Genomic DNA, 9,878 nt, shown 5'->3' with positions numbered 1-9,878 from the left:
TCCATCTTACAATGACCTTCCAAGTCTCCAAAAATTCTACCTACTTTTTATTGATACAAAGATTCAAGTGCAACCTAATTTGCATGGATTTAGAGCCATAACTACTGCAGATTTCAGACGAGGAAGGTTTCAAATTTGTTATATTTGCAATTTTTTAATAATTTGACCTTCATGACGATTCCATAAAATCTATGAAAATTCTTCTAAATTTACTAATTGTATCATAAGAATTTATCAAATTAACTCGAGCATACATATATGTTGCAATGAAATTTCAAGTTGTCTCAAAAAGCATGTTTTTAAATTTATTTTCTTAATTCAAATTCAAATGCACACAACTCAACAAGAAACACAATTATCCAGCAGAAGTTTTGTCACCTTGCCAGCTTGATTTCCCTCCGTGTTCTCCTACTTTACTTGCCCGAACTTCCACGCCATTTTCACACCGTGTGCAACTGGAAATGGGACGGTTAATCGCAAAACAATTCGCATTCCTCGCAATTTCCCTCTGTTTCATGGTGTTTGAGGCTCGATTGTGACGGACAACACTACGACAGTGCCAGCTACTCACGTCCTCTCGTAGTTCTCCTCTACACGCCAGGGTGGTTATCATTGTTTGTCTCATCTAGGACGGACTCAGTGCAGTGCACTTCCCCCAGTCGACGTCAGTAAAGAAATGGAAGCAGGACAAGGCAGTGCTTGTGGCATCATTAGTCAATGCAGAATGAATCGTTACAAACTTTACAAATAAGGGTAGCAAACCTGCGTTTGAGCTCTCCTCTCATTTTGTATGCTCATTTTGATTAGCTTATCAGCTGAGAATGAAGTAAGAACTTGACTGCGTGCGGTCAAGGTCGCAGAGGGCCAGATTCACGAAACATTCTAAAATATAGTTATTTGAGCATCAGTTAGGATGATCAGATCGTGACATATACTTTCTCCGTCCCAAATTATTAGTCATTTTGATTTTTCTAGATCCATAGTTTTTGCTATACATCTACATATATATTATGTGTAGGTGTATAGTAAAGTCTAATGATCTATAAAAACCAAAACGACTGGTAATTTGGTACGAAGGGAGTACCTCCTAATTATTCACCTGTGTTGCATCTTGGATATTATCACTAAATTACTTAAGGCTATTAGCGTAGCAAATTTATTGATTACTTTCACTCTCATGCATGAGCTAAGTATGCTCTTGTTCTAACCTCTTTCACCGGGTAAGATGATACTCGAAGACTTCCGGTGACCGTGACACATCTGAAAGACCGTGACACATCTGAAAGGGTACTTGGATAGCATAAACTGAATTGTGATCGATGCAGCATGCTTGCAGCTCAATTTTCATGAAACTTCACAAGGCTTCCGTTCATGTCCGTTACATCCATAATGACACTGCGCATATCCTGAAACTTTGCAGGTTTGCAGCGTCACGCGCTTTTGCCTGTCAATCCAGTTCAAATTTGGTCGTTTCTGTCTACGGTTTTGATGCTGACTGTTTTGATAGAGCTAGACTTACGCGGTTGTGTGTTTGACTCCTCTTCTCGATGGGGTAAATTACCGTGCAAATACCCCCACAAGTATCTAGTATATGAATGCAGGAGGGTTCGCTTAAACTGCACTGAACCATCAGGAGTTACTCTAGGAGGACTGGGAGAGAAATGCTGTGCTCAAACCACACCATGGTCATGTCTCCTTCAGCAGGGGTAGCACCACGCCACACCCCACACACGATGAGCCACGAGCTGCTCAGAGCTGCCGCGACCGGCGACAAGGCGCTCCTAGAACAGGTTCTCGGTTTGAGCTGCGACAGTGGAGGCAAGCTCGAAGCTGGCATCAGCCGGCGGTGCCTGAAAGGCGTCACCTCGGAGGGGAACACGGCGCTCCACACCGCGGCCGGCCGCGGATACACGGAGCTCGTCCGCATCATGTGCGGCGTGGACGCCTCGCTCATCAGGGCCAGGAACAACCTGCGCAACACGCCCCTGATCAGCGCCTCGAGGGCCGGGCACGTCGACGTGGTGTGCTACCTCATCGACCGTGCGCTTGACCCTGCGACGGCGGCGGCGGTGTTGGAAGCCGGCGCGTCCGGTGACGAGGAGTCCGTGCTGAGGGCGAGGAACGCGGAGGGTACGACCGCGATGCACGAGGCCATCAGGAACGGCCACGAGGCCGTCCTGGAGAAGCTCGTGTCCGCCGACGGCGGGCTGGCCGCGGTGGTGGATGGCAAGGGCTTCTCCCCGCTGTACCTGGCCGCCGCGCTAGGCCGCACCGACATGGTTGCCGTCCTGATCGGAGGCTCGCCTCCTGATGATGGGGTGAAATCTCCGGCGTACTACGTCGGACCGCATGGACAGACCGCCCTGCACGCGGCGGTCCTTGTCAGTGAAGGTACTAGTAAACTTCGAATCTTCTTCGTTGGTATGTTTTGTACTTCTGCTACGGTTCCTGATGTGATGCACGCAACCGGAACGTTTCAAGAGATGACCAAGTCACTGTGGTGCTGGGAGCCGACGCTGGCGAAGAAGGTGGACAACTCTGGGAACACCGCCCTCCACCATGCGGCCTCAGCTGGGAAGATCGGAGCAGTGAAGCTACTCCTACAGAAGGACTCCTCGCTGGCGTACATCCCGGACGTGGACGGGCTCTTCCCCGCGCACACCGCCGCGAAGATGGGCAAGATCGACGTCATCGAGCTGCTCATGGAGACGTGCCCCAACAGCGACGAGCTGCTGGACAACCGGGGACGGAACGTCCTGCACTGCGCCATCGAGCACAGGAAGGAGAAGGTGGTGCAGCACATGTGCAGGAACCCGAGGTTCGGGCGGATGGTGAACGCGAGGGACGGCGCCGGGAACACGCCGCTGCACCTGGCGGTGAAGCACGGGTGCGACGGGATGGCCATGCTGCTGACGCAGGACGTGAAGGTGAACCTGAGCGTCATGAACAACGACGGCGCGACGCCGCTGGACGTGGCCATCAACGAGCTCGACCACGGGTACACGTACCCGATGAACCCGGAGGTCCTGATCGCGCAGTGCCTGGTGTGGTGCGGCGCCCACCGCAGCCCGCGGCGGCGGGACGAGTACCTGGACAAGCGCGCCGGGGCCGGGGGCTCCGATAGGGAGCTCCGCAAGTACACCAACCTGACGCAGAACCGCGCCATCGGGTCCGTGCTGATCGCGACGGTGACGTTCGCGGCGCCCTTCACCGTGCCCGGGGCCACCGCCGACGCCGCCGAGAGGCCGGCGTTCCGGGCCTTCGTCCTGTGCAACGCCTTGGCGTTCATGTGCTCGACGGTGGCGACGTGCCTGCTCATGTACGCGGGGCTGACCACCGTGCACCCCAGGTACCGCAGCCGCTACCACGTCTGGTCCTCCAACCTGCTCCACGTCGGCGTCCTGCTCGTCATCGCCACCTTCGCCTTCGGCGTGCACCTGACGCTCAGCCCGCCGGGAGCGGCCGGGGTCCCCGTCGGGAACCTGAACGCCGCCGTGTGCGCCATGGCGTGCGTGTCCGTGGTCTTCGCGCACCCGGGCACGACCTGGTGGCCCGTGGTGCTGGCGAGGCCCATATGGGCGCGGCTCGGGCTGAAGGGGCTCCTCGGCGTGCTGCTGGGCCCGCGGCCCATCCCCTGCCAGAAACTGCTGCTCTCGCGCACGCCCTGGCTCAACCTCTTCAAGATGCTGGCCACGCTGCTCATCCTCGCCTTGATCCTCGTCACGTTTCTCTGGGACGTGGCGTACCTGCGGTCACCTGCAATTCACCACCACTGCCTCTCTTCCACTCTTCTCCTGCAATCTCAGTGCCAGGTTTACTCGTTCCCTACATGATCTGATAGTGTTTGATGACGACCGCAGTGAGCAGAGCATGGCTCCGGTCAACTCGTGCCTCACTGAAACTCCTGCCACTAAAGTGAAACTGATGATAAATAGATGCTTCTTTTAATGGCCCAAAAAATTTCAAACATGTCATGAAGGATACATGAGCATCACTGTCTACAATTCTGAAAAATTTTAGCATGGTGAAAAAATTTTCACCACACGTCTGGCAAGAGCGTGCGCCATTACTGCTCAACCTCCTCGAGGTCCATTATTACTGCTGACAGATGCCCCAGAAGAGGACCAGGAAGAGGACGCTGAAGAAGACTGAGCGAAGAGGAAGGGAGCTCGCCTTCTACGCTGGGAGAAGATCTGCCAAAATAGTTTGATGGGGTCAAGGGGTTCCTGTCTCATACAGACCACTCTTTTTTTCTTCTTGTTTCTAGGGTCATGAAACTTCCTTTTGGTTTGTATGCGCGGGTGCCCGGGAATCTTGGGCTTCTGAATGTCACTGTAGTCGGGCGCCTCCTGCCCTGAAAGTCGGGTCAGGGGTGTTCCTTCCTCTCCTCTGGTGAAAACATTCTCGTTGTACCCCATTCTGTCCATTTACCCCACCGTCTATCTCTGTTTGTAAGACTGTATTTTCGTTGGAGCAATGGAAATGGGGATGGCCTCGACTCGGAAACATAGCGTGCGCCATTTTGCCTCAGTCCCGCGCGCCACTGTTATAACCACCATTATCGTCGCCGTCAAGACTCCGCTCCTCTCTCTCTCTCTCTCTACCATGTGATCAATTGAAGCCTATTTTAACTGTTCTGTTAGAAACCAGCCCTACCGAGTTGGACATAATTGTCCGAACCTCTCTAAATTTGCCTCTCACTTGATCTATATCATATTCAATCTATTCTCTGAGGTCTTATACATATTTTCTCTATCTGTTGAATCTTAGGGAATAGAAGAATCATGGCTTCGAGAGGGCCTGCATTTGAAAGTATGACAATCCCGCTCAAACATCATCGCTTCCCCGTTGCAACGCACAACCATTCTTGCTACTATATCACAAAATACACAAGGTTCGCCGAGGATACTTGCATAATATTTTACTAGTTCATAATTGGAATCTTGTTCCCCATGTTAAGTTCCTTACTTATTTAGTGGACCCTTCCTTTTCAATTCGCAAAACCTCTCGAAATTTCATTTGAGAAGTGACCGCAGCATGCACTGCATCTACATAGCAGTAGGAGTCGGGCTGCTTCAGCAGAAAGTGGTCCAGCGTATGGCGACCATCCAGTCCTTTCTTGAGGAAGTGCGCGAGGTACTCGTGAATGGTGATGCTCCTGTAAAGCGGTGGGTCGCTGCCGTCCGGCGACGAGAGCGCTCCGATGGGGCCATACACCCTCGTCGACCTTATCACGTCCGCGCTGCAGAAGGCCGCCACGGAAACCCTCGCCGTGTCCCTGCTCTTGTTCGCCAAAACCCGGTGCTCCGCACTCCTGAACTTGCCGTTGCTAACAAGCTGCAATGCGTTCGACAGCGAGAGCAAGTAAGACTGGAAGGAAGGAGCAACGATTTGTAGGCAAATCAACTGAGAGATGATGAAGAGCGGTCGAGAGAGGGTGCCTGAAGAAGGTCGCCGATGTTGATGACGAGAGCACCGGGCAAGGAAGGCACGTCCAGCCAGCCCCGGCGGCCGCCACCGCGGTCAACGAGCACCTGGAGGCCGCCCATGCCGTCCTGCACGAGCACGGTGAGGAAAGACGCGTCGGTGTGCCTGGTGCTGCCGAGGGTGAGGTGCGGCTCCGGGCACGGCGGGTAGTAGTTGCTCGCCACGCCGACGCCCTCCACGCAGCCCATCTCCCTCAGGTGATCATGGGCGAGGCCGAGGGCCTCCGACAGCAGCTCCAGCAGCCGCTCCGCCAGCCCCAGCACCGCGTCGCCGAACTCCACCATCACGTGCCTGACGGGCTCCGGCAGCTCCTCCGGCCGCGGCGGCTCCGGCGCGACGTCGCAGAAGAGGGTGTCGCGCCAGTTGGCCGCCGGCGCCTGGAACAGGTCGAAGTTGGAGCTGAACCTCACCTTGCGGGCGTTGCCCCTGAAGTAGTAGGGCCGCTTCGCCTCCGCGGGCGCCTCGTTGAACCGCCGCACCGCGGCCAACGTCTCGGCGAGGAGCCCGCCCGCGACGCCGTGGTTGACCACCTGGAAGAACCCCACCGTCTCCGCCGCCGCCTTCACCCCGCGTACCAGCTCCTCCCGCCGCGCGCACGACAGGTCGATCACCGGGATGGTCGCGGCCACGTTGCTGCCGTCGGCCGCCGCCTGCTGCAGCACGGGGAGGGAGTCCGGCGCGTGGTGGAAGATAGCGGGGACGGCCGTGACGCCCGCGTCCACCAGGCCCTTCACGCCGGCCTTGGTGTCGTCGAACGCCTGCAGCTCCCGCTGGCGGTCGTAGCCTCCCACGCCGCCGGCAGCTCTCGTGGCGGACATGATCGAGTGATAAATGCTGCTTCGATCTTGCTCCTCTCTGCAACAAGATCGCAAGACAAGTTAGGCGAGATGAGCAGAGCGCCAGTACTGATAGCTCCCATTTCCGTTTGCAACGCGAGAATTTTTCTTTCTTTCTTTCAGTAATCCTATGGGGATTATTGGATTAAACACGTTTCTACTAGATTGACGCGAAAGTTGTGTGTCCCAAACATGTCCCATCTCGCATCTAACTGCCACCATTTCTAACATGTCTCACGAACTGCATACGGGCAAAACAGAAGCTAGCTACTACCACGGCCGACCGGCTTCGCCGGCCGGCAGCGACTCAGGGTCATGCCTAGGGGAAGGAAGAGTGCGAGGAGACGAAGGTTCTTACCCTGTTGCTAGGCGGAGATGCGATGCAGACGACGAAGAAGAAGATGATGATCTGGTTGCCGAAGAATGGTGATTACTGCGCGCGTATTCCACACCAAACGAGATGTAGGGCGAGCTGATATTTCATTCGTGGCACGTATGGTCCCGTCCACATGGCCCACTGGCCTTTCGTCGCGACTCTTCGCAGGCTTGTCCGTCCAGTAAACATCGTGTCATCAGGCTGAGCCCAGCAGCGGGGGAAGATATTTTCCCACCACGTCAGCTCTCACCCTCACTCTCACCCCACCCTTCTAATACACAGGCTATAGTGTCAGCTCTGACTTCTCTCTCCTCCACGTCAGCTTTTCTTTTCCAGATTTAATTATTTCACTCTCTTTTATTCGCGTACGCAAAATAATTCAATAAACTAATTTTATTCAACTAAAAAATTACCGATTACATCATAATTAAAAAAGAAAATTACATCGCAATAAAAATAGCAAAAATACATAATAATTAAAAGAAAATTCTAATCCTCCTCCGAATCCTCGTCTAGTCCAAGCTCTTTTTCCACCATCTTGACGGCCTTGAAATGAGCACGTTTTTCTGCTTCGTCCGTATCCGCGGCTGATCGGGACTTCATTATGTTCCAAAGAAAATTCTAATCCTCCTCCGAATCCTCGTCTAGTCCAAGCTCTTTTTCCACCATCTTGACGGTCTTGAAATGAGCACGTTTTTCTGCTTCGTCCATATCCGCGGTTGATCGGGACTTCATTATGTTCCATTGCTTGAATAGTTTAGCTTTCGGATTGTAGAGGAGAGAAATGAGCTCAAATGGGGTGTGGAAGGAGTGAAGACCGGATCAGGTATTTATAGGGGGTTGGAGATGAAATTTAGGATTTTTTACAATTTTTTTCGAATTTTTTGGAGTTCAAACGGTTAAATAACGGCTAGTTCAACGGATAGTCCGCGTGGACCAATCGAAACGCGCCACGTCACGTCCTCTCACCCGCGCACGCCGACGCCAGCGCACCACCTTGCTACCGCCCGCCTCCCGCCTCCGCGCCCCTGCCAACGCAGACGAGAGCGGGGCGATAGCGCCCGCTCCCGCCCGGCGTGATTGCTCCCGCCTTCTCTCTCCCTCCCGCCTCGCTCCCGCCTGAGCCGGGCCGACAGGGGGCGGTACCGCCGCCATTGCCACCAGCCTCACTCGTGCTTCCTCTATCGATCGCACATCATTAGCCGTCCTTTTTTCTTTCTTTCCCAAAACAAGAAAACGTGACCCATTTAAGATTTCCTTTTACCCGAACAAAAGAAATGACAGGAGCACTATCCTCGCCTGCTAAGTCGAGTCATTGACACTGTCACAGATGCGACGGATTGAAGAGAAGAGTGCTACGACACTAGTGTGCAGCCCATGTTGAATAACAGGGGCACTAGGCACTGGTGGAGCATATGAAGCAACATCAAAGCTCAATTGAGAGAAGTTGGACTGTCAATACTACTACTCCTCAATCCACACAAAAAAAATATGTTACTCCTTCTCTTCTTATACACACACGATACTAGTCTTCTTATATATACACACACACGTACACGATACTAGTTAGTTTAATGTTGGACTAGCCTGCGTCATATACATCATATACTCTCTCCGTCCTGAAATATAAAATATTATCCGTCCTGAAATATAAGATATTGAAGGGTTCAACATTTGTACATAAACATAAGATATTATAGGATGTTTTGAAAACTAATTATTTCCAGCCGGCCATAAAATCACTAAAATAGCAACAAAACAAGACATTAAATAGAGCTACATGTGTCATTTCCTCATCTCCTTAATATATAAAATACTAGAATGCCCGGTATTACGAGACGGAGGGAAGACGAAGGGAGTAAAACGTAAATAGATCACCAGTGAGGAGAATCTTTTTTTTTTCGTTTCACAAAAAAGATAGACGGTAAAAAAAATTGAGATACAGGAAAGCTCACTGACAGACAGGTACTTTTGCAATTTTGTCACAAAACAACAGGAAAGCTGCTCACTGTGCAGTTGTTTTTTTAGTAGGCCCATTGTAAAGTAGAGTCAGAAGAAAAAGGGATCCCACACGCAAGCTTGAAACATCCATTTCAAGCTAAGGGTCATGCTAGGAAAATAATGATTGTGCATCATGGCTGGTTGCAGTGATCGATCGATTCATGTCATCGCTCGATCACCAGCGCCTGGGTTGGGCTTCCAACCTACGGCGAAGATAAAAATTGGCTCATGATCAAGAGTGCTTCCCCGTACCCTACTAACTTGCTTAGGCCATATATACAGCCAGGTTTATTTGGTTTGTGGTTACATATGAGTTTAAATCAGCAGCTCACACCTTGAAACATGATACCCAGGTACATATATACAAAAGATTTTGTCATACCTACGGCTTGCCTCAGTCAGTCATGTCCTGCTTACGAGAAAAAACATGAATCTCCCAACAAGTGAAAACTGTTACATGAAGTCACGACTCTTAAAATCAGTCAAATTTTGATTAAGAAAAAAAAGGCACGCAGCAGTTTTGTGTTTTATCTCGATACAGAACTGGACAGGCCACCCATGACACTCGTTCAGATATTGATGGATGGTGAGCTCACAAATAAACAGAGTTTCAGCAGATTTTGAACGCAATAGTAACGAACGGTTCACACGTTTAGCAAGTGCTCTCTCCGTCCAAAAAAATTCTTTTAAAAAATTTCAGACACATTACTTATTCTAAAAATTTTATTGCATCTAATTAATATAGCGATTGTAATTGAAAACCGTATTATCTATTTGATTTTCTAGATCGCCAATAAATATATATGCATTGGAACTAAAAAATAGAATCTACTAAGGATGTGTTTTATTAAGCTGTGACTTTAAAAAGGTAGACGTGAGCCGTGGACCGTAAAAAAACTGTTGAGATATGAGCTGTGAGAAAGACGAAAACTATTGAGAAATGTTAAGCGAACCCCACGTGTTCCACAGCCCTCCCCGCTTAACTCTCCTCTGTCCTCCTGATGAGTGGGCCCCACTTGTCATCATCTTCTTCTTCCTCCCACGCTGTTCTCCCTGTAGCGGCCCGCCTGCGGCGGAGCTCACGACCACAGCGCCTGCACGGCGAAGGCTCGCGGCGGCGGCGGCGGCTCGCGCGCTCGAGGGAGGGAGGCCTGCGGCGGAGGCACGCGCGTGGCAGA

The 9,878-nt window shown here is 51.6% G+C and overlaps 2 protein-coding genes across 2 annotated transcripts; one reads left to right on the top strand and one right to left on the bottom strand.

Annotated features, from left to right (window-relative positions):
• The first annotated feature begins 1,636 nt into the window (after positions 1 to 1,636).
• On the top strand, positions 1,637 to 4,497 carry LOC112886732 (ankyrin repeat-containing protein At5g02620-like). Its single transcript, XM_025952710.1, has 2 exons — positions 1,637 to 2,391; positions 2,482 to 4,497. The coding sequence occupies exons 1-2, from the start codon at positions 1,662 to 1,664 to the stop codon at positions 3,831 to 3,833; spliced, it is 2,082 nt and encodes a 693-aa protein (XP_025808495.1). The 5' UTR covers positions 1,637 to 1,661; the 3' UTR covers positions 3,834 to 4,497.
• Positions 4,498 to 4,813: 316 nt separating this feature from the next.
• On the bottom strand, positions 4,814 to 6,873 carry LOC112888000 (DIBOA-glucoside dioxygenase BX6-like). Its single transcript, XM_025954313.1, has 3 exons — positions 6,682 to 6,873; positions 5,442 to 6,342; positions 4,814 to 5,337 (listed from the first exon to the last, which is right to left on the bottom strand). Exons 2-3 carry the CDS (start codon positions 6,303 to 6,305, stop codon positions 4,969 to 4,971), a joined length of 1,233 nt encoding a protein of 410 aa, XP_025810098.1. The 5' UTR covers positions 6,306 to 6,342; positions 6,682 to 6,873; the 3' UTR covers positions 4,814 to 4,968.
• Between the last annotated feature and the right edge of the window lie 3,005 nt (positions 6,874 to 9,878).

This window comes from Panicum hallii, chromosome 3, assembly GCF_002211085.1.
Source record: "Panicum hallii strain FIL2 chromosome 3, PHallii_v3.1, whole genome shotgun sequence".
NCBI classification, from domain to species: domain Eukaryota; kingdom Viridiplantae; phylum Streptophyta; class Magnoliopsida; order Poales; family Poaceae; genus Panicum; species Panicum hallii.
This window is presented reverse-complemented; position numbering and strand designations above follow the sequence as displayed.